Consider the following 25262-nt stretch of genomic DNA (forward strand, 5'->3'; position numbering starts at 1 on the left):
TTAGACTCGAAACAGGCTTTTCCATTCCAGGCAGGAGTGGAAAAGCTAAAAGTGTGCGTGTTGCAACAGATGACTGTTATGGTTGCGGGGTCAAGTTTAGTAAGATTGGGGATGTTATTTTTTGACATGTGAGCTTGTGTGTAATTACTGTGTAGCCCAAGGGAATTATGAATAAGTGAGATGTTGGATTCAGAAGCTCTCGCTCGCTTCCTGACGTTGATTGGCACTCTTGAATCCCCGTAGTGTTTGTGTTTACATCTTCTGCACGCTTTCACTCATGGTGCGAGGTTTAGCGCTCTGTTTCTGCAGGAATATTGTATTCTTATTGATTTTGTTTTTGTTTTAACTCATCCACTGGTTTCATACTATTCTTATGATGCTTGCTTTCCAAAGCTCTTGTAAGAAAGTGGCCAGCCCCACCCCACCCCCCTTTGGTAAGGGGAGGTGTGAACTCTCATCTCAGGAACAATAGCGGGACAGTCTGTGTATATGTTAATAGCTTGATCTGTCGTTGGATGGAGCTGTATGGTCTTTCAGCCCTTGACTCTCAGCTTGCTAAGTATGTGAACCCTTTGGAGTTCTCTGGTTTTCTGCTTTGATTGATCCTAAAACAAGATCTGATTTTCATCTAGGTCACAAATGTCGACAGTCATCCTCCGAGCTGATATCAGTGCTGGTGCAGTAAAGCGAAACCTTGGATTTATTAGATTGTTAAAACCTCATTTGGCTTCGCCAACCAAACAAGCACTTTGAGTATCTGCAGTAGCCGGGTCACTCCAGAAGGTGAATTCCCTTTTCTTTGTTTGAAGTCATTCGCTTTGACATTTAGGGTCATTGTCCTGCTGCATCATCAGGTCGTCGTCAGGTTGACATCCACTCTGACATTATCCTGTACAATACCTTGATGAACTTGGAAAATGTCCGCAGGTTGTGCACTTTTTCAGTTCAACCTCAGTTTCATCAGAGACACAGTAGTGATTTTTTCTTTTGGAGAGCAGGGCCTGCCTGTCTGCCTCCCAATGGGCCATGCAGCCATGCACCATGATTTGCATGTGGGGTCCACTCATTAACAGAGATGTTAACCAGCTCCAATGAGTCGTTAAAGCCCGAAGCTGTAACTCCAAGGTTCTTTGTTTCACTGCCGAGCAATCTGCGTTGTGTGTTTGGAGTCATCATAGCAGGGCACCCCGAGACAGTTTGTCTCTCTCTGGGCTGATAAATATTTAAACTTATTAACCTCTTATAGCTTTCTAAAAACCACCAACTCTTGATTTTAAGGCCCTGAGATCTGTTTTTAACAAGGTATTTGCTCAGAAATTTGCCAAAACCTCCAATTATCTATTGTTAATGTTAGGTTTTCCAGCTTTGTGAATGTTTGAATGATGTTTTCAATATGGACAAGAACAAACTGTGATTTGTGTTGTTAAAATAGATTGTGTAGGTTCATAATTTGTAGCTTGGATGAAGATCTGTTAGTATTACGGTTCATGTAGTTTTTTCTTGTCAGTCTTTTCTGAACTCAACAGTCTCTTCATAGTTTCTTGTGTTTACAAACCACAAAAGTCTGGAAGTTTCCAGAGCTACTGCCATTACACTGTTCACATAGTTTTTACAATTGAGTGGTTCATATCTATCTGTCACCGTGGTGCTTTCAGTTTTATTAGGATGTATTGTTTCACCTCATGTCGTCTTAGGGGTGGTGAGCTTAATGCGTTGTTTGGAGAGCTGTATTTCCTCTGTCATCTATGTGTGAGTGTGAGTGTGTGTGTGCACGTTGTGGCCTGGACTGATGCGTCTGCATGTCTTTCACAACTGTATATTCAGTAGTTTCTGCATATCTGTGTTTTATAGTCTGACTTTGTTGCTTTGCCTTTCAAGTGCTGACCCTGCTGGGTCAGTGTCTAGCCTCTCTGCAAAATTTTACACCTCTGACACATCACAGCACCCAGCCCCCCTCACCCTACCCCCTACCCTATTACCAGCCTTCATTTCCCTGTGGCTTTATAACCATGTGGTTCACTACTGTGTGTGCACCAAAATATACTGGGCTTGTCCGCGGCTTCAACTAATTAAACTAAAAAACATTGATGTTTAAAATATCTTTCTGTTTTCTGGAGCCTTTAATTTTTAAATTGGCTGTTTTTGTTAATATTTTAGATTCCCGTTTGATTCATAATAACTACCAGGTAAAAAGGGAAACTTATCAAATCAAGTAATTCTCTTTGTGTCAGAGCTGCGATGCATTATTTTAAGACACCACAGGCAGATTCCCTACTGTGCAACTCATAAATCCAGTTCAACGAGTTTCTATTATATCAGGCTTTCTTTCTTCTCCCTTTGAAAATGCCTCAGTTGTGTTCTTTGTAGATGCTTTCAAATACACCGGTGGAAATAATTTTCCTAGGAATAACAAATGAAAAGATCTGCTCCAGCCCGAGCCTGATTAATACATGTACAGTGCATCTGCAGACCACTTTAATTTTTTCGTATTTTGTTATGTTGCAGCCTCATGCCACACAGTGATTCTTTGAAATGTTATTAAAAAAGGGAAAAAATAACCGAAATGTCACATTGACATATTAGTCAGACCCATTCCCATGTTTCGATTCTTGTAATCATCTTTGAGAAGGCTCGACACTTTGATTGGAGCCCATCTGTGTTTTCTATGCAGCCTAGATTGGATGGTTTGTTCCTCTGGAGGTTTGGGAGTTGCAGCCAGTTCCTTCCACCTCATGCTCTGATATGCATGCATCAGCTGTAAGACCTTATATACAGTCCGGCGTCTTTCCAAATCATGTCCGATGGACTCTGTGGAAATTTCACATGACATAGCAAAATATCTAAAGTCCATAATCAATGTTATATCCAACCGCTTTCTTAATGCAAGATATAATAAGTAGTATTCCTGATTTCTATAATGGCAGAAGAGACTTTTGCAATAATGCTGATGTTGCATGTTTGCATTGCTACCAACCAGTACTTGCCTGCTTACTGTGTACAGATACCACTAAGGCCAGTAAGTAAGGTAGATGAGTGTGTGTATGAGTGTGTGCTGAGTGTATCGCACGTTGCAGGTCATTAAAGATGTACAGTTAGTCAGAGCCCCCCTCAAAACTTCAACACTCAAACCCCCGGTCACAGAATCGCCAAGCCTCCCTTGACCTCCTCCTGAGAAGCACTAGACAGCAGCATTCCTCCTTCCTGAGGTCATCTTTCTTCTGCTCTCCTCCTTCCCTCTTCCTCCTCACCACCACCACCACCACCACCACCACCACCACTATCACAACAGCAGTCAGACTTCAGGGATAGATGGTAGAACAATCTTGCCAGATCACGACTACACCCACACGAAGAAGGATAATTCTGAAAACGCTGTTTACATGTTGGAGAAAAAAAAACAACAACTTGTGTTTTCAGGTCATTTTTGTGTAGACCTCCATCCTCACTAGAGCACCAAAACAAAAGGAAAACACTCGAGTCTATTCTTCCTGTTCTGCCTCTTTCAGTCTGCAAAAACTACAACCATCACTTACAGAGAATGAGGCGAACCGAACGTAGCCCAGTATTTTAACGCTGTCACATCATGTTGCTCTTTATGATTGTTTATACTGTGTCTGGCTGCAGCTGAGCAAATACTTTTTGTTGTGTTTGAGGATTAATCAATTAGTCTGCTGCCACAAAACTAATTAAAAGTGTCAGGTTTCTTAAATGTGAAGATTATCTGTCACAAGGTTTTGGACCGTTGGTCAGACGAGAAATTTGATGAGATTTTATTGACTAATTGAGTAATCAATAATGAAATTAATAATTAGTTGCAGGCCATAGATTTTTATGTGTCTGTGTCAGACAGTGATTTAACTGTGGCTGAAAGTTGTACATGTTACCCAAAGTGAGAATAAATTTACGATTGTTAATTAGGCAGTTCAGGCAATAACACTGGAAAGCATAAGCCAAAATAAATCTGTTGCTCAACAGCAGCAGCTTTATCAGCCTTCATTACTTCCACACAGCACGATGCTGCGTCTGAGCAGGTTGTACTTAAAGAGGAACTAAGCAGGATTTTATTCTATGCTACATTTTTACCTTAATTAAACAGCTTCAGAGTAATTGTGATAGTTAACTACATGACTTTTGACTTGTTTCGAGTGAGAACGGAGGCTCTCTGCCTTCCACCTGCGTCTCAGGGCTGAAAACCAACCTTGCAACATCTCGTCTCTGCGGCACCGCAATACAAACATGCTCCGTAACCCGCAATCTTTTGTTTATTACAGTTAAGACTACACAAATATACACGTCGTAATTTCGTATATGTTGTATAACGTTGTCCACCGCTCCATGTATTGATTTGTCGACGGCTTTGTTGTAAACAAATGCACATGGCCAGGCGGAGGGTTAGCAAAACAGCGGAAAAGTGACCAGACATGCATAGTTCCTCTTTAATACACTGTGGTTTGTCTTTTGGAAAAACAATCAAATATTTTTAGGTGTGAAAATTCCCACTAACAATGTACAGAAGGTCAAAACATACTGCCTTTAATAAATGTAGCCAAATCACTGCTGCGTGGTGTAAGTGAGGCACCCTCTTTGTTGTCTTTGTGAATATTTCAGCGTACTTTAATGTGCTCGTACTGAGTCATTCTATCCTTTTGGCAGCCTTCGAGCATATTAATTGAACTTGCAGCCATGCAATTCCCATCGGGTCAGTTTTGCGGCACAGTAATGACGGCCAGGTTCTGTGAACTTTGACGGAAGGTGTGAGCTGAGCCATGCAGAGTGGATTGCAAAAAAAAGAAGAAGGAGAAAGTGGTGTGTGCGCACAGACCTTCAGCCCACACATCTTTTCCCCCTCGGCAGGTTTTTTCACACACTCGCACAGATTTGTCTTTCAGTCTCCCAGACTCTGACTGGCTCTGAATAAAAACCAGCAGACAGAAGCTGCCTCGCTGATTAAAGCAATATGTAACAAACGTGCCAGCTGGACAGAGGCGACAGACAGAGCATTGTACACCATACCATGTTCATACCATATATTTAGGAGTCTCTCTTGCTCAATACAAAGCATTGACAAAACATCCTGTTGGCCACTTCCTGCCTCTTCTCCCCTGACTTCCTGTTTATGCAATGTTTATGAGTCCCTGAGCAGAGCACTTTTTTTTTTCGGCCTTACTTGTTGTGGTCAACAATACCTGGTCAGACTGGTTAGAGTGGTTCGTCTTGTCATGAAGTGTGTGTGTTTGTGTGTCTGTATGTGTGTGTTGCCTGGCTAAACCAGACAGTATTTATTTTGCTGTGAGCTTACACTGTCGTATTGTCTGCCTGCCATATCAAAATCTACCTGTATTATGACTTGACATTTGCGTTTGATGTGGTCCCCTCCCGTGGCTCAGGTAGACAGTCTATTCATTGGGCGACGATCCCTTAGCTAGCTTGTGTTCCTCTTTTTTTTTTATATATTCTCCTTGTCTCTTATCTTGTTGCTCAAGTTTCAAGCAGCAAAGAAGAGTAAGGTTTCAACCCTGTCTGTAAGCTGAGTAATATCATTTTACTGAGACACATAAAGGCTCCAGCAAACGTTCCCTAAATAGACATCCAACAGAAAGACACAGTATAGGAGCAGGCACACAGCGTTGTGTAACTGATCACCGGTGTTGTACAGTACAATCCACATGTGATGCATATTTCTAGTTCACGTGATGTTGGATAATTTCAGAGCCCATTTAAATGAATCTTCCCATTTTGTGTCTGTCCTTGAGTTCTCATGGTGATTAACCAAACACAAACCTTATGAAAGCGAAATCATATCCCCTTTTTTCTTTATAAGCATGTGGAACATATTTTCTGTGAAGCTCTGTTCCCACAGAATCCCATCAAATTAAAATCATACTTCTTTTTTTTTTTATTGCCCTGGCAGCAGTTGCCAAGGTTAAGAAGTTGTCATTTTTTGCAGCACTGGTGTTGTTTAAAAGTCAGTTTGAATCTGTGATCACCATCACTGCTCCTCATGTGTGTGAAATTATAAACCAACTGCCCCATCTGCATTTCTGTTTTGGTGCAGCCAGGAGTTCAGTGTTTACGTTTATTTGTGAGGATCCCCGTTAGCTGTGCTCTAGTCTTACTGGGGTCCACATTTAAAAACAGTACATTTAAAGGGATAGTTCAACATTCTGGCAAATGGGCCCGTTGCCATAATCCCTATAGTCTTGGGAGTAGGTTCGTTACCCGGAACGGTACGAGACGGAGTTGTTTTCGAGGTAAATTCATGCAAAACTGCTGATACGCATTCCCGTCGGGGGCTGTTTTTCAGCAAGCAGTCTCTCATAGCGTGGTGAATGTGCAGGTCACAACTTGTCCACAAGAGTGTTTTGGAGTTGTTGGATTGTGTATTTGATGAGTTTGATGAGGGAAACCAAGAAATCCCATGAGCCTCCGACAGTTAAAGGTAACAAACCTACTCCTAAAACTATAGGGATTATGGCAATGGGCAATTTTGCCAAAATGTTGAACTATCCCTTTAAAACATACATTTACAATCACGACATGACTAAGACAAGTCAACAAAAACTTACATTAAATCTTTACAATAGGTATGAATCATCATCCTAACTCAAAGAACATATGACACTCCAATGCACGGTGGTTATAAAATAAGCAAAACAAATCAAAGTGGCAACAAGAAAACCCACATAAGCCTATATAAAACCCTGTCTAATATGTGTGTGTGCATGTGTATGTGCACATATGTTATCTCGCAGGTATGAAATCCCAAGATGTTTTTTTATGTCCTTTTTAAATATTGATTTCTGTGTGAGTGTGATCCCTGAGCAGGCTGCTCGGTGCCACTGGTGATGAATCTTGTATTAGAGACTCTGGCCCTGTGTGTAGTTTAGTAGCATGCCTCTGCATGGGTGCATCAGCTTAATAACTGCCTTCCTGGTTCCCAGTCTTGTAAACATAGTATGGAAAGGCAAGCGTAGCACTTTCTCTGTTGTGCTGCTCAAAAAACATGTTTGGACTGCTTCTGTGGTTCCCGCTGTTAAAGCCTTAGCAGAAGGAATGTGTCTAAATGGCAAATGCCTCGGAGAACGTGAGAGTGTATCAAAAGAGGGGTGGGGGCACATTAGCTGTAAGTGTTCACAGATGTTAGCGAAAGTTCATCAGCTCTCTGTACTTGTGACTGGAAAAATATTTTCCTGGAAAGCCTTTAGCCACCGGAAGCACGAGCCGCCATGCTTCCTCTTCGCCTTATTTACTCGTGTTGTTGTGGCCTTGAGCAACGAGGCCAGATTTGGAACGAGAGCCACAGAAAAATCACGCAGAGACTTTCACCCACGACTCCTCTGTTGTGTTTTTTTTCTTTGTACATGCTCATTTGACTGTGCTGTTTCTCTCTCTTTTTGCTGTAAGAGCGTGTGTTGCACTGTGGGCTGTGGGAACTGTGATGAAATGTTACAGTCATGTGCAGCTTCTCTACCCTCCGTAAGGGTCATCAAATGGTATGTTGCCCCTGAAAATAATTGCTGGGTGTGTCTTAGCGGAGCAGCTGCTTTTGTCCAGTAGCACCGTGTCTCCAGTAAAGCCTGGCAGGCACGCAGGCAGGCATGTGGTGACCTTGGCAAGGCCATGTTGAATTGAAATGTACACCGACTATTTCGTAATAACTGTGGCTCGGCCAAGTCACACCCTCTTCGCTCTCTCTTCTCAATTCGGGGGTGATTGGCTTGGAGACAGACAGACACATGAACACACTGCCCACTGGCCCCTCCCTTCCTCTGGGGCAGCTGGGTAATAATACAAAAGTCACCCCCTCCTTTGCTACCACCAAATCCCTCACAGACACAGAGACATATCCAGTTTGTAGTATATGAGCTGGGATGGTTTGACATGAAAAGAAGTTTTTTTTTTGCTGTAGAAATCCTAGAGGGCAAAGTGTGGGTAGAAATGCCAACTCTATTTTTTTTTTTTATAAAAATCATTTTTTATTCAATGTTTTTTGCTTCACTGTCTTCTCTTCTGACAAAGTATAAAACAGTTTAAGGTCATTTTTTCACGACAGCAGCCTGATTGTTGAGATGTATTGAATGTCCTTTTGAAAATTAATGGTGAAAGCTTGTGAGGTACAGGAAATATCTAAAGAGAGGGAGAGATAATCAGTTTACCCAATGAATAATTGTGCTATAATAATTAATGTCTGTTATTTGTGTAACACTAATAACACACTTAATACGCTCCTCTTCCAAAAGGCTCTATAAATTAGATCTGGGTGTGTGTGAATAAACGTGTGTTTGTGTCTGTGCAGCCCAATTAAATTAACCTCGCTTCTCTCCTATCACTTTTTTTTCTCCCCGTTACAGAGAAACCAGGTCCAGAGCGGAAGCGCATTAAAAAGGAGCCCACCAACACCCGGAAGGCGGGCTTGCCGTTTGGAATGGGGATGCCAGGGATCCGGGCCGGGTACCCCCTCTCTGAGCGGCAGCAGGTGGCCTTGCTCATGCAAATGACAGCTGAGGAGTCCGTCAACAGTCCAGGTGCGTGCTTATCATGGAGACCACGTCTTCTGTGGATGGCTCGTGCACAAGGGAAGAGGGATGGGAGGGAGCTTAATATGTAGACGGTGTTTGTGTGTGTGTGTGTGTGTGTGGGGATGAGCAATGAAGGTGGGCTTAAAGAGACAACAGCAGGAGAATGGGACTGATTGTTTTTTTTTTTGTTTATCTTCTCGGTTGACCGGTCACTGTATTCGGATCTGGTCATATAAGCTTATCTACAGTAATTATCATCACAGCTGTAATGTAAACCCATGCTGTGAGTGAACGTGTTGTTTTTGTCTCGGCAGATATAATGATTACATGATGGTTCAACTACAGTAGTGGAGTTATTTTTCTAAAATGCAGCATGGGGATCACCAAGGAAATGAAACTTCCCCGTTGGTATTGCGTTAGTCTGATGGTGCAATCTCAGCATTTGAGTCGAATCATTGCACACATCCCGATGCAAAGGGCCTGCACGCTCCTATTTCTGTTCATTACATCGTCTCTACTGTTGGATTATTCACTGAATTTACAACCTCCTTATGACATTATTATTCTTGGCAAACAGTCATTTAGGCGTAAATGTATTAGATGCCTAAAATAGTATTAAGGTGGCAACACTGTACTTCTTGTCTTGCTGTTGACATTTGAGATGGAATTAGGTTGGTGAAGACCAATGCATAGACAGTTTTATTTATATGTTAATTCCTTTGTTGCATGCCTGAAGGCATGGACATAGATTAAGTGAGTGTGTTTCAAATATCATTTGGGACAATAGCTATGCAAACTCAATAATGTAAATGTGATTAAGGCTTGGGTTAATCTTGTAAATGTGATGAAATGAGCTCAAGTGAAGTAGGTCCTACCACTTTGCTGGTCACTGTTGGAGTAAGACTGCCCCCTTCTGGCTGTAAGCAGTTCAAATAAACCTCAGTATTCACAGGGAAAGTAATAACAAATGATAAAGTGTGCACATGAGAGTAAAATGTGCAATACATAACTGTCTGAGTGTTAAAGTGAGGTGTCCATCTCCTGCCCCAACAGACACAACACCAAAGCATCAGTCACAGTCCAGTCTGGGTCAGAAGGGAACGCCAAACTCTGCATCTAAAACCAAAGACAAAGTGAATAAACGGAACGAGAGAGGAGAGACTCGGCTGCACAGAGCAGCGATCCGTGGAGAGGTACGCCGCATCAAGGAGCTCATCAGCGAGGGAGCTGATGTGAATGTAAAAGACTTTGCAGGTGAGAATCTCTTTTACGGACCGTTTTCCACTTTGTACGTGACGCAGTATATATTCATTCTTACGCTGCGTACTCTTCGCTCACACAATTATTCTTATCGTGTCTAGGCTGGACTGCATTGCATGAAGCGTGCAATAGGGGGTACTATGATGTGGCCAAGCAGCTGCTGGCAGCCGGAGCAGAGGTCAACACCAAGGGTCTGGATGATGACACCCCTCTACACGACGCATCCAACAATGGACATTTCAAGGTAAAGGAAAAAAGCGCATAGTCAGTAAATGCAGCTCACATCTGAATGTACTCTGTATATTGAAATATTTTTAGATTCTGAATAGAACAGAAGTATCAATTGCTTATTTTTGGCTCAAGCATATGAGTAAATAGTAAGTGTGCATAAAAAGTTGGTTGACTTGGCAACAGCAAATGCAGTTTATTATAAGTCTCAGATTTTCTGGGGGAAGCAAAATAAAAGTTGAGTAGTTTCCATCATTCTGTGAGTAACAGCAGAGTCTGCAGACATTAGGCCACAGTGAAAGGAGCTGTTTATCTGGCTGAGAAGTTGGAGATGTGCACACGGTGGTTTGCAGCTCCAACACTTGCTGAAGCGTCCGCTCTGCTTCCTATAATAAAAGTTAACTATGAGCTGCAGCAGTAGGAAATGTTCTGTTTGCATTCACAGCTGCTTAATAGGGCTTTTTTCCCCCGGGGAATATGGCGACAGACACCCAGTTTGGCAATGCAAAGATATTGCAGTATTTTCATCAGTGGGCCAGAGGCTCAATCACCCATTCACAGATAGATTCTGACTTAACAGATATTTATTTGCATATAAATCTTTGAAGTTGCCACTTTAACCAACTAAAACAAGTCAAAAACCTAGAATTTTTATTAATGAAATGTTTTTGGTTTTTTTTGGTTTTTTCAGGTTGTGAAGCTGCTTTTACGGTATGGAGGGGATCCACGTCAAAGCAACAGGAGAGGTGAAACAGCGCTGAAGGTTGCCAACTCTCCAACTATGCTGAATCTATTGCTGGGGAAAGGCACTTACACTTCGAGTGAAGAAAGTTCATCAGGTGTGTAAAAGAGTCACCCAAATAAATCACTTCAAATGTATTTATTCATGTAACTGTAAGGATTTCAATAAATTGTGTTTTAATTGGACGTTTCTTTTTTTTTTTCCTCCCACAGAATCTTCAGAAGAGGAGGACGCCCCCTCGTTTGCCCCGTCCAGCTCTGTCGATGGCAATAACACAGACTCAGAGTTTGAGAAGGGCCTGAAGCTGAAAGGGAAAACCGCCGACCCTCCGAAATCTGCTGTCACGCCGGTCAAAGACGAATACGAATTTGACGAGGACGACGAGGAGGAACGCGTCCCCCCTGTGGACGACAAGCACCTCTTGAAAAAAGACTTCCGCAAGGATCCGATCACCAAGGCCAACAGCTTCATCTCCATACCCAAGATGGAGGTCAAAACCTATTCCAAAAGCAACTCGCTCACACCAAAGAAAACTGTCAGGCGGATCGTCTCTGACAGTAACAGTTCAGACGAGGACGATAGGACGTTGTGTTTCACGCCAGCGCCTACGCCACGGCAACAAGCCCAGCAAACAAATACCAAGGCCAGAGACTCTGGGAGCATGAGCTCTAAGCAACAGAAAGACAAGAATAAAGTCAAAAAGAAGCGGAAGAAGGAAAGCAAGAATAACGTCAGTAAAGAGGTCCGGTTCGGCAAAGTCAATGACAAATTCTGTACGTCAGACTCTGATTGTGGAGATATGGAGAGTGAGGATGACAAGGGCTCAAATAGTATAAAGGACTCTTCTGCACAGAGCCTGAAAGACTCCCCCGGCTTTAACGCATCCTCCTCCTCTTCCCACGGAAACTTGAACTCCCAGAAACAAGCGCCGTCATTAGCAGAACAACATCCAAAGCAGTGGAGGACCGATGGATGGAAGACCGTGTCGTCTCCGACGTGGGACTCGGACGTCAGTTCTCTGTCAGATTCGGTCAGAACGAGACTGTCCAGCGAGTCCGACTACTCCTCTGCAGATTCCAGCGTAGAGTCGATAAAACAAGTGAAGAGGAAAGCACAGGAGAACAAAAAGAAGAATAACAACGCGCACAGTAACACAGTAGACAAGAAAAATTCAGAGCTCTATAAAACTCCCAGTGCAGACAGCGCGGTCTCCAAAACTGATGTAGATGGCAAAGTGCTGAAAAAGCATAAAGTGAAGCACAAGCACAAAAATAAGGAGAAGGACAAAGCTCCCAGTCTAGTGCTTAATCAAGACATGAATGAGAAATTTGTCAAGAGCTATTCTTTTGATTTTGATGATTCAAGGCAGAAGTCCCTAATTGTCGAGTCTGAATCACCAGCCGAGAGCAAAGTCAAGTTATCCAAACACGAAAAAGACCATTCAAAAAAGGAGGACAGGCTATCGAAAAGCAAATCGGAGGATAAGGAGTGGTCGTCTGGTAAAGAGCTGCATCGAACGGCAAAGGAGGAGAAAAACAAGAAAACTAAGGACTCCACCAAGGACAAGACAAATAAGGAGGAGAGGGAGAAGCCTGTGAAATCTGACAAAGACAGAAATGTCAAAGAGAAGGAGAAACCCAAGGAGGAAAAACAAAAAGTTCACAAAGAGGAGAAGAAGAAAAAGTCCAAGGAGAAGTCCTCCTCGAAGGCAGACCGAAAAAGTGAACAAAAGGAGGAGAAGCATCTAAAAGTGGACAAGGAGAAAAACACCAAGGAGGAGAAGGAGAAATGTAAAAAAGACAAAGTACCGAAGGAAGAGTCTGAGTATGAAGGCTACGACGTCAACAACCGGTTCCTCAGTCTCGAGGACACAAAGCTCAGTGCCTCCGATGACCATCTTGACAGATGGGGCTCCGAGATGTCCTCCGACTCGTCCCTCTACGGAGACGACAGTTGGGATGCTCCAGTTAAAGAATACAAGGAATACAAAGCAAACAACTCCGTTAAACTCATCGTCGAGACCGTTAAGGAAGAGACGAGGAGGAAAGAAAACAAAGTCAAGGACAAGAAATCGGATCATAACGAGAAAAGATCAGACAAAGAAGCAACATCAAGGAAGAAAGATAAAGACTCCTCTGAAAAGACAAATGAAAAGAAAAAAGACTGGTCGGAAAAACAAAAATTAAACTCAAGCCATTCAGTCGAAAAAGAGAAGAAGCGGAAGGAGTCCACAGAAGTAGTCAAAGACAAAAAAGACAAAGACTCTCTAGACAACAGTCGAGACCGCAAAGACTCATACGAGTCCATGAAGGAAAGGAAGGACATCAAAATCAAACAGGAGTCTTTAAGAGACGAATATGGCAACGATACTCTGTTCAAAGACATTGACGCGGGCAAATCGTGCGACATCAGAGAAAGAAACCACTCTGGAAAGGAGAAGGAAAAGAAGGGAGAGGGGACGGAAAAGCGAGAAAAGACGAAAGCCGACAAGCACAAAGACAAAACAAAAGACAGAGGAGCTGATCTGGAGAAGGAGAAGAGCGAGAAAAGCTCCACAGAAAAACCCGTCAAAGACAAAGATGCAGACCGGGGCACGAAAGACAAGAAGGAGGGAGCCAAAGACAAACATAAAGAGTCTCATGGCAAAGACAAAGATCGGAAAATGTCTTCAGATCAGACTAAGGACAAGAAAGAAAAGGTCTTTCAAGACAAACACGCTGAGAGGGAGAAAGATTTCGTGGAGATAAAGAAAGAGGAGAGAAAACCAGACAAAATCCGGGAGAAGACGTGGTTGACGATAGCGGACATATTCACCGATGAGAGCGACGATGACGAGGACAGCTACAACGGCGGTGTGCTCGTATCCGACTCCATCAGAAAAGACTCAACGCCCGATCAGGATGAGCTGGATCACTTCCCCTCGGAAAAAATTAGGAAATCTTCTGCCGACGCTAAACACAACACGGAGAAGGCGAAAGACAAGGAGCACAAAGACAAGAAGAAGGAAAAGGCCGCATTTGACACCGGTAAAGAGAGGAAGGGCTCCCTGGAGAAACACAACAAAGACAAGAAAGACTCTGTGGATGCGAAACATAAGGAGCGCAAAGACAGAATGTCAGTGGACTCGAACCAAGACAAGAAAAACAAGCAGAAGCTGCTGGACAAAAGGGACACCAGTGAGGAAAAGACAAAAAGCAAATATAAAGACAAGCTGGATCACTCTAAGGAAAGGAAACCCTCCAAAGGCAGCGGCGAGAACGAAAAGTCTCTCTTGGAAAAGTTGGAGGAGGAGGCCATGAACGACTACAAGGACGACTCCAACGACAAGAACAGTGAAATCTCCTCCGATAGTTTCACCGACAGAGGCCACGACCCCGTCCTCGCCAGTTACTACGACTCCATCAGTCTGACTGACGTGTCCGAGGACAGGAGAGACTCCCTGTCCATATCTACGCCCCAGGACAAGTTCAGGGAGAAAGAGAGACATCGACATTCATCCTCGTCTTCGTCGAAGAAAAGCCACGACAAAGAGAAGGAAAAGGTCAAGAAGGACAAAGGAGACAAACGCGACAAGACGGAGGAGATCAGGGAGTCGTACAGCCGTAGAGAGAGCCTCCCGTTTGAGAAGGAGCCCATGCCTCTAGAGGCCGACCCGTACACTTTCCCCTGCGGAGGTAAGGGAGACGGGGAGGACGACTTTGACAAAACATTGGAGTTTGAAAAAGAGATGTCCAAAAAGGATAAAGACAAAGCGAGTGGCGTCATCAGTGACAGGATGAAGGACAAGAAGAAAAAAGAGAAACACAAGGAAAAAATTAAGGAGGAGAAGAATAAGTACATCGATGGCTTTGGGTCATTCAAACACTCCAAAGAGGATGTGAAGTCGGGCTTGAAAGACAGCCCACAGGTCACCGTCCTGAAAGACCGGTCGAAAGAAGACAGTCCTAAATTTGACATTAAAAAGGAGAGAAATCGGGATGCACTGGACAAAGACAACAGGATGGACCACAGTAAATCCAAGGTCAAGGACGAAAACGAAAAGATCACTCAGTCGTCCAAAGACTCTGCGCGGAAAGACAACCGTCCGCGTGAAAAACTGCTGGTGGACGACGATTACCAGATGACGAGTTTTGGCCAGATGTTGAGTCTGAAAGACCAGGAGATCGAAGAGCGCCACAAGAGACACAAAGAACGGATGAAGCAGATGGAGAAGCTCCGGCCCAAGTCGGGGGATCCGAAACTCAAGGACAAAACCAAGTCCACGGAGGAAGTACGGAAAAACCGCAGCGAGCTGTCGTCCAAGAAATCCAACAGCTTGGAGTCTGGTCTTAAGGAGAAGAAGCTGAAGGACGTGGGTCTCCCGGCCCAGATGATGTCCCCCGGCAGGAAGTTCCAGCCGTCGGACAGTCAGAACTCAAAGGACTGGCTGGGCGGCCACCAGATGAAGGAGCACCTCCCTGCCTCTCCCAGACCGGATCAGAACAGACCCACCGGCGTCCCCACACCGACGTCCGTCATATCCGGGCCCAGCTACGAGGAAGTGATGCAGACTCCCCGTACGCCGTCCTGCAGCGCGGAGGATTACCCCGACATCATTCTGGATGCGTTGGACTGTCAGAACTCATCAGCCATGACGATGTCGATGAACGCCTGCTCCCCATCCTTCTTCGAAAGGTATTTAAACGGACAAATGTGCTCTAGTTTCAACCATTTGAATGTTTTTTCCTCTGTCGAACCTGGTATATTCTTAATGTGTCTCTGTCGTCCACCCAGCAGGTACTCAAACTCCCAGAGTTTCCAGGAGGGCACCTGTCCCACGCCTGCGAAGAACCTCCAGCTGCCGCTGGTCAGCCGCTCCGCATCGTCGGACGTCCGCAGGCCTCTGGAGGACGAGTTCAAGGCCGAGGCCGAGAAGTTCCTCCGGCAGCAGGCCGAAGCAGAGGCCGATTTTGACCCGTCGGCGTCCTCCCAAACTTTGGAGGACAAGACGGCGACAGTGGACAGACTGGAGTGCATGTCTTCTCCCTACTTCTCCCCGATATTGTCGCCGCCGCGGGAGCCAGCTCATCCGTCTCCAGATGTGGCAGCGCCGGTTCTCACGAGCACCGAGGGCAACGACCACCTTCCTGAAAGCGTGTACAGCTTCCTGCCCAAACCCTCCACGCCGGTCCACCGGCCCGACCCCCAGGAGCCCTGCTTCGACATCGCCGCGCCGCCAACTCCAGCTCCCGCTGCTCTGCCTCCTCTGGACATCGACGACATCTCCGAGCCTCACCACAGCGAGCCGAACCTGGTCCTGTCAGATCTGCCCTCTGTCACGGAGGAGCAGGAGCAGGAGCAGGAGCCGGAGCCGGAAGAGGAGGAAGAAGAAGAGGAGGAGGAAGAGGAGGAGGAAGAGGAGGTCGACATGGACGACGGAGCTGACGGAGATCACTGTGCGGTGGAGGAGCCGGAGCAGACGAGGGAGCCTTGTTCTTTCTCCCCTCCTCAAGTTGAGGACCCTCTGAGGAAGAGCTGGCCCGCAGAGTCTCCAGACCGACAGGACCCGGAAGTCCACCAGCTCTCCCCGACGCACTCGGCTCCGAACCAGGGCGAGAACTGTTTCGACCACAGTTTGGGCTGGAACGCAGACATGGACCTCAAATCTCCCCACAGGACTTATGGAGAGATCGAAGCTGCCGTCTCCAAGATAACCAGTCCTTACTCGCACTCGGACAGCGACATGCAGCACCTGTCTGGACACCCCTCCGTCACTCCTCCCTACGCTACCTGGAACAGGTGGCACAAGGAGGACCCGGAGGAGGACTTCGATGAGCAGAAGGAGGCCGTGGCCGACATCCCGTCTCCGGAGAGGCACGACGCGGCCATGGACGGGGAGCCCAACTATCTGAACACCTCGTCGTCCTCTAACAGGCTCGAATCTTTCTTCCAGGACTGCAACAAGCAGCCGAGCATAGAGGAGAGTCACCAGATGGACGCGGAGGCAGAGTGTGTGGAGTCGGACAGCAGGCACAGCGCACACAGTGCACATAGCGTGCACAGTGTACACAGTGTACACAGCGTACACAGCGTACACAGCGTGCATAGTGTTCACAGCGCGCACAGCTTCACCGCCGCCACCACCGAGGCCCACATGGCTCCAGCCGTCGGCCCCGAGCCCGTGGTGCCCTGGGCCGACCCGTTCTCGGCCGACACGGACGAACTGGACGACCTTGGTCCCTTCTCCCTGCCCGACCTGCCGCTGCCGGACAAGTCGGAAGAAGCCGAACCTCGAGACGCCGAACTGGCCGACCACAGCAAACCTGTGGTGACGACGCACATCAGGCACACGGCGATCACGGAGAGAGACGACCCGGACATCATGGAGGTGGACCTGCCCAGCATGGCCAAGACGCCGTGCCCCGTCGCAGACCTGAGTTTGGCAGAACCTAGCACGCAGGATTTAGTCGTACCGTCGCCACACGCCAACTTCCAGCCAGAAATGGAGCCCGAGCCTCAGAGCGTGCCCGTCAGCAGCGCTCTGACGCATCAGCAGCTGGACAGAAAAGGAGCCTACGCAGCACCCGAGGAGTCAGAACCCAGTCTGTTGTACACGCCTGTGAAACCAGACGTCGTTCAGCAACACCACATACAGATCCACTCCCTCGCCGAGTCGCTGCAGTTGCCCCTGGACCCGGTGTCTGTCGTCAAGCCGGACGTGAGGCAGGAGGAGATGTCCGAGCCCGTGGCAGAACCCGTGGCGTGCAGCCCTCTCCCTCAGCCCCCGGTGGCCGTCGCCCTGTCCAGCACAGTGGAGCTCCCGGACGCTCAGGAGATCACGTCCAAGCTCACGCCGGCCGCCCTGACCGCCGCTGTGTCCGCCACCGTGGACATCCTCAAGAAGGTGGACGAGATCCCTCAACGGATGACCCGCAATCGCGCCAAGAACAATCCCCCCGCTGCCGCCGCCGCTGCTGCTGCTGTCCCTCCTACCTCTAGCGTGCTAACCTCGACCGCCACTGCCATCCCCGTAACCGCCGCCAGTCCAGCCGTGTGCATCAACCCGATTCCCACCAGAACCCCGACGCCCACCTCGGCCGCCTCCTTCTCCGCTCTGAAGAAAGACAAAGAGTCTGTGATCAGCGTCTGCTCTGCTGCGTCTATTTCAACCCCGGCGGTGTCCTCCGTACCTGCGTCCGTCACCGCCTCCGCGACGGTGGTTCTCAGTAAGACGGCGAAAGGTCGTCCCGTCCCCGTGGACGAAGAGGAGTCTCAGACCCAGCACCCGCGGAAGAGGAAGTTTCCTCGCTCCGCCGGGCAGCAGGTGCAGGTCCAGCTGGTCAACACGGCGATGCAGCAGACCAGGGAGATGATCCAGCAAACCTTGGCCGTGGTCGTGAACGCCATCAAGCTGGACGACATCGAGCCCTACCACAGCGACCGCTCCAACCCGTACTTCGAGTACCTGCAGATCAGGAAGAAGATCGAGGAGAAGAGGAAGATTCTGTGCTACATCACCCCACAGGCCCCGCAGTGTTACGCAGAGTACGTGACCTACACCGGCTCCTACCTGCTGGATGGCAAACCGCTCAGCAAGCTCCACATCCCCGTGGTCAGTTACTGTCTTTACCATTGTCCTTAATGATACAAAAGAATCTTCAATTTTGGTCATTTTGTCAGCTGTAAATCAATTTGTGCATGGCAAGGATGTTGTTTATTTGTAGACGTCTAGACAATATGTTGCTGTATGAATATAAATAAAACTTGCTGTATCTTTTCTCATCAGATCGCTCCACCTCCATCGCTGTCAGAACCTCTGAAGGAGCTCTTCAGACAACAGGAGGCAGTAAGAGGAAAGCTCAGGTTGCAGCACAGCATAGAGCGGGTAAGAAACACACACACTCTCTGGACATGTGCACGTTTTTTTTGTTTTTTTTTCAGCACACATTAGAAAAAACATTCTCTGCCGTTATTCTTTATCCATCGCTCACTTAATGCTCATTCGCGTCCCCATCTTTCACACATACAGCTACATGCATGTGCACTGAACGATATGAGCACCACTTTGATAAAAGATCAAAGTGGGATTTTAATAGAAGTGCGACTGGAGTCTGCATACCCCCCCACCCCCACCCCCCCTCTTCGACCGAGCTAAAGAAAACTGCAGACACAAGTTCATTTCATCTCCCTCTAATTAAGTGACAACCAGTTCAGCAAAGCATGTCGCAGCTTTGTTGATGAAGAGTCTGTTCTATTAAAACTCACCAGCCAGTCCTCTGGTCCAACTTCACATCTAATATTAATTTGTTTTTTTCTCTCTCTCTCTCTCTTCACAGGAGAAGCTGATAGTTTCATGTGAACAGGAGGTTTTACGGGTCCATTGCAGAGCAGCCAGGACGATAGCCAATCAGGCTGTGCCATTCAGTGCCTGCACGATGCTGCTGGACTCTGAGGTGTATAACATGCCATCGGAGAGCCAGGTAGGCAATACTGTATGTGAAATTGCACGTCGAGTGACAAGTAGCAGATTTTTATTAAGAAACATTTATGCAGTTATGTAATCAACATTACAACTTGTGTTTGTTCTCAGGGTGATGAGAACAAATCTGTGAGAGATCGCTTCAACGCTCGTCAGTTCATTTCCTGGATCCAGGATGTGGATGATAAATATGACCGCATGAAGGTAAGTCCTCCCGCTGCAGGTGGTCATTTCTCCACGTGAAGACTTCTCCACCATGATCTGTTGTTATGTACCAAGCACGTATTAACGCTTTGCCTCTCCTCCCTCCCCAGACGTGTTTGTTGATGCGGCAGCAGCACGAGGCGGCGGCGCTCAACGCAGTGCAGAGGATGGAGTGGCAGTTGAAGGTCCAAGAGCTGGACCCGGCGGGGCACAAGTCCCTCTGCGTCAACGAAGTGCCGTCCTTCTACGTGCCAATGGTCGATGTCAATGACGACTTTGTCCTGTTGCCTGCGTGACACACCTGTGCTCACAGAGAGAGAGCAAAAAACTTCGTCTGAATCACTTCTTCTCAAAGAGACTTCGTTGAACAGAACGAATGGAAAGGGCTAGCAAGTTTGACAGAGGACTTTAGATAAGAAAAAATTATATTCTATAGAAAAAGTTAAAGATGAAAAACTTGCTCTCAATTCCCTTCCATGAAGAAGGAAACAATGTTTTTACTGGGGAAAAAGAAAATACACAACTTGCACTTTCATCCTCAAAAAAGTTTTTACGCTTTTGTTTGATCAGAGTTGCGAGAAGCAGAAACAGTTTTTTGCTTTGAGGCTCTGACGACGGGGCACAACTCCTCAGTGCTCAGTTACGGTGAGGCCGGGGGACAGAGATATATTTTCTGCGTTCGTTTTTTGGTCCCTGCTTCAATAGACCCACCACCACCACCACCACCACTGGGCGGAGGAGGTATCGGGAAAAGAGAGCTCTCCCCCAGCAGCAGTGTGGTGCCTGAGGAGAAGAAGACTCCCCCCTGTTGACCCAGGAGAACTGAGTCCAGCGCTGACCCGGAGGAGGAAGTCAACAGAGTTTGTGGTGCATCATGTGGATCTGCAGTGTGTTATCTGCAGCAAAGAACAAGCTGGGGGAAACGGGACAGACCCAGGAAGAGCTAGAACCAGCCGCCCAGATGGTTTTGGGGCTACGCGACGATACAGTACACCCTGCAGCAATGTCGGAAAACACAGAGCAGAGGGTGAGGAGCGATGTGTTGGAGCTGGAGCCAGGGATCCAGTGTCTGAGAGGAAGAGACTGTGACGCCGCTGCAGCCTCTCAGCCTGGCCCAAACCGAAGAGGACAAGGCACGGATCGATCGCTGAGGACAGACCGGAGTGTTCCTCAGCCGCCGCCGCTGCCACCCCACGCCGCTTGCTCCGACACAAACACATCAGACCGCCGTGGACTGCAAAAAAAAAAAAAACCTTAAAAAAGAAAAAAAAAAACACCACAGGACAACCAGAAGAAACAAACATAACGAATGTTGAGATTCAAAGAGACTATTGAGAAATTGTGGTTTGGCAGGAGGAGAGAAATATTGTTTTTGTCTATTTCTTTACTTGGGCATTTCATTGTTTCTGAGGAAGTGACTTGAAACACTACAGAGCCAATATTAGTTTAATGGAAAAAAAAAAAGAAAACTGAAAAAAAGTTGTATTCCGTAAATTATGTACAGTTTTTATATTCGTTAACCAATGTATTCTTGCTGCCTTCTAGATAATTTATTTTGCCACACATTACTGCACAGTTGTAAATAACCTATGTACTGTAATATCACTCAGTTAAGTGTAAAGAAAAAACATAAAAGAAATAAAAATTATCTTTTTATGTACAGTTCACTTTCGGGCAGCACTTTCCCCCCTTCATATCCATGGGCCAAAATGTGTACACGATTCTGTCAGTATTTGAAAGACTCCAGTGCACAGGTGTATGATCCCATCTGTCGGTCCGCTCCGGGGTTAGGTAAAGGCATCTCACCTGGACGCGGATCCACCACAAACACACAAATAGCTGACAGCGATCACTTTCTGGATGAACCCGGACCTTTCCCACAAGGTCGACCATATAGTCCCTCAGATGTAGCAGAATAATTGTTGAGGATTTATTTAAAGAATAGACAGAGGATTATTATTCATTGCTTTACTACACAATTATATCTGAAAAATTTCGAACCAAGAAAATGCCTTTTTCAGTGAAAAAAAAAAAAATGTACTCATTGTTGGGCAAAGTCACATAGATATATATCGGTGGGATGAAAGTTAGAGAGAGATGTCATTCGCAAGCGATTCCATCACGTTAATGTAGTATGGTTTTCAAAATCATTTTCCTTGTTTTTTTTTTTCAGTTTTTAAATTTACAAAAATTGGACTTCAAATCTTTTTTCTTTTTTTTTCCCCAAAATCGTCATTGACCAACAAGACACGGGTCGTTTTCAGCGTTCTGTTCTCCCAGCTCGTCTGCTTTTTTCACAGTTAACAACACTGAAGAGTTGAATCAGCCTCTCAAAGGTTTCATTCCACACTGACTTTTAACATTGTCCCGTCAGTCAGTCTGTCTCTGCCCCCCCCTCAACTCCCACTCCCACTGTCCAATATTGGAGAGCAGCTTATTTTCCTGGTGCTGTTCCAACTTTACTCACTGGATGGCGCCATGGCTCGGTGCATCAGAAAAACTCAAGAACCTTTTGGCTTTGCATGAGACCTGTGGCCTTTTCACTTGAATGGGTGTTTTTAAATCGATTTAAATTTTATTACAGCCCCCACGTGGAGTTTGATTCCCTCTGTTGAAATCACAATAGGCTCAACAACAACGACAACAAAAAAAAACTTTTATCTCCACTCAAATCAGCCATCTAATTTTTTTTGTTTTGTTTCGTTTTATCAATGTTTAATCTACAAAAGGGGGTTTGGCCTGTGTTGTCAGGGATTTTAAATGTTAGGTTACTTCCTCATATGACTCTGTTGTTGTGTGGTGACATTTTTGCCATAAATCGTGTTCTTGTGTCAGGCCCAAGCGGACAGTTAACGAGACTTAAACCTTCTCAGAATGAACCAAAAAGTGAACAGACATTAACAGAAACAGTGGAGGGGAAAGAAACGAGCTTAATGCTGAATAGACTGATTTCTTTTCTTTTCTTTTTTAAATTTTTCTTTCTTTTTTTTCGTTTTCTCCTCAGTTCAACATCCCATTTGACATGTTGATTTGTGATGACCTGTATTGAGTCTCTTATTTTATTTTTTTTAGTGGGTCTTTGGTTTTGAAAAGCTTTCCCGACCTGCCACATAGGCTGCCTGTCTGTCTGTGTGTGAGAGCTGCTCATGTATCCTGATGGCAATAGTATCTGAAACTCTTTTTAAGTTATTTACACACACACACACACTGTCAGTCAGTCAGTCAGCATAGCTGTGTATGGTATGTCTAGTCAAGTGCAATGGTTGTTGCTATTACACTGTGCAGACAAGGTGGCTAGATGTATAGTCCTGGATATTTTTGAGAGGAGAGATACACACACATCCTGGTTGTTCTACACATACAAACATATTTGGATACAAATAGCCAGATTCTTTTTTTTTTTTTTAAACCCCTGTTTGTCTTGATTTTTGTTTCATTTTTGTCGTTTTGTTTCTTACAGTTTTTGGGAAGAGGGCAGTGCGTGTCTTTTGTTCACAGAATCCTTGTGTGTGCGTGTGTTTTTTTTGTTTTTTTTTTAGCTCAGTGTATGTAGTTTTGAATGTTGTGTTTATCATAGGGTTTTTTTTTGTTTTTTGTTCCTAATTAAAAGCATAAACACCAGTGGCATGTCAATCACGTTGCTTATCGAGCAGAATGTATACCGTTATACTATGCCCTGACCGACAACACCCTCTCACTATTGTTTACAAGGCATCAAGTGTGTTTCCGTTTCATGTGTCACCTGTTTTGTTTTTCTTTGTTTTTTCTTTTCTTTTCTTTTTTTTTAACGGTTTAAGCCCTACCTTTTGTTTTTACTTCTGTAATCAGTCATTTATTTGAACCACAAAGGCTTGAAATGGTGATGGTCGACACAACTGACAGGTGGTTTCCTCCCCTGGTCTGCGGTACACCGCTGCATAAGAGCAATAGACTAAAACACATCCATCCACAGTGTGAACATTCAGCGAACTATTAACGAGCGATTTCTGGATAAATTGAACACAAATACACAAACACACACACACACATCCTCAGATGCACAGTAGAGCACTTGGCCGTGGTGATACAGAAACTAGCCTGACACCACCTCAGTCAGCAACATATTACCTCTACTCTCCTCGCATTCATGTTTATTTTAGACTTGTTATTTGTTGTTTTCTTTTTCTTACTGGACATAAATATACATAATTGCTATTTTTTCATTATATAGAATCACGATTTCAAGCCTTTTTTTCTAGTTTGTTTTGTTTTTTTTAATTAAAACCCAGACTGTAGCTGTTTCTTTTTTTTTTTGTTTTTGTTCCTTTTTTTTTCTTTTCTTTTTTTAGAATGGAAAATGACTAATAAAAAGCATGGAGAACTACTCTTTAAATGGTGAGAAATAACCTATTTATTATCTTTTTGTTTTTTCTGACACCTGTGGTATGTTTTGAGTTGAAGTTGGTCTCCGCTGTGTAAATTTTCCTCCTTGTAATGCGTGAAAGAGACATACTGTACATAGCTCTGTAAATAAAACCTCCCAGGACGTTTTGCACCCTCCTCTTTGTACTAGTCTGAAAAATTGCGTAGAATGTGGGGTTCTAACAGCAACGAGCTGCGTGCGCTCGCTGCCGGTGATTATGATGTAACAATGTAACATTTTTTTATTTGTACAATGTAGTTTATTTGTGTACATATTGATGGAGCAGCTAAGGGGGTGGGGAGGGCGAGGGGGCAGGTATATGAGGGGGTTGGGGTGGGCGTGGGGGCGGGAGGGGGTTGTTGATGCTATCGTCAGTGCTGTAACAGAAATCCAGTACTTTCACCTCTAGCTGTTGTTGATTTCCTGCAAAAAAAAATAAAGAAAAAAAAGACATAAAAAAATAAAAAACGAGAGAAACCTTGAAAATGAGGATGGATGGCAAAAAAAAAGACTAAAACTGAAAAGTAAAAATTCTAAATTGTTATTTTCTACAGTTGCATGTACAGAGAGCGCGAGAACTGCTGTTGTTCCTCAGAGATTATGTTCGTTAATAAAATTTTGAAATATTACTTCTTTTTGGCTTTGTGTTTGTATTGTATCATTAAGTCGCCACTTATGACAAAGAGTAGGTGGGAATAATATTGATTGGTTCTTGTTGACAGGACGATGTTTGATGTTTTCACACTTTAAATGTCAGAAATATCTTCTGGCTTTAGTAGCCTACATTGGGGTAATTCTGTTCCCTGAAACATGACTCAGCAGATTATTCAACTTCAATATTATTTTTCTATAACTCGTGCCAAGTCCTGTCTGCAGACGTATGACATGACTTCACCAAACTTATTCGCTTCATTTCACATTATAACATGACATTATAAACATCATGGTCATGAGGTTAAAAAAAAAAAAAAGCTCCTCGTCATCACTGACAGTCTGTGATCACAAGTGTCTGTTTTCGGTGTCATTTGAGATGTCATGTTTCACAACAGAGTCAGATGACACGAACACAGTCATCTGCTGAACTGAAGACGCTCTGTGCCAAGTCTTTCTTCATCTTCACCCTCATTCAGTCCACTGATCGCACAGCTGATAGTGTCTAATCACATTTTACACTGGAGCCAATAAACATCCAAGTCTATACACATCACACAGAGCTGCATAAAACAGATTGCAATTATAATAATAAAACATAATACTTTTCAAGTCAAGTCAAGGTTTATTTATATAGCAAAGTGCTTTACAATTAAAAACAAATACAATTACAGTTAAATTCATCAGATAAAAGCACAATAAAATAAACATAAAATATAAGAAACAATAAGATTTAAGAAGATAAGATTTCAGGGCCAGAAATCCAACTATTTTTAATCTATAAAAAGGAAACACAAA

General features: G+C 44.9%; 1 protein-coding gene across 3 annotated transcripts in view; it reads left to right on the top strand.

Moving 5' to 3' along the window:
- Positions 1-21078, top strand: part of ankrd11 (ankyrin repeat domain 11) — a 105544-nt gene extending 84466 nt beyond the window's left edge. For 2 of the 3 annotated variants that reach the window (XM_085806412.1, XM_085806427.1), the window contains 10 exons: positions 8352-8525; positions 9573-9773; positions 9881-10023; positions 10699-10846; positions 10962-15423; positions 15523-18340; positions 18515-18613; positions 19065-19208; positions 19319-19411; positions 19522-21078. In XM_085806412.1, the coding sequence (XP_085662538.1) occupies positions 8352-8525; positions 9573-9773; positions 9881-10023; positions 10699-10846; positions 10962-15423; positions 15523-18340; positions 18515-18613; positions 19065-19208; positions 19319-19411; positions 19522-19707 (8468 nt within the window). In that variant the 3' untranslated portion in view covers positions 19708-21078. The remainder of the gene's footprint in view (positions 1-8351; positions 8526-9572; positions 9774-9880; positions 10024-10698; positions 10847-10961; positions 15424-15522; positions 18341-18514; positions 18614-19064; positions 19209-19318; positions 19412-19521) is intronic. The other variant, XM_085806419.1, reaches the window with a different exon arrangement.
- Positions 21079-25262: the final 4184 nt, after the last annotated feature.

Source organism: Trachurus japonicus, chromosome 3 (assembly GCF_045865225.1).
Source record: "Trachurus japonicus isolate A0001 chromosome 3, Traja_1.0".
Lineage (NCBI taxonomy): Eukaryota > Metazoa > Chordata > Actinopteri > Carangiformes > Carangidae > Trachurus > Trachurus japonicus.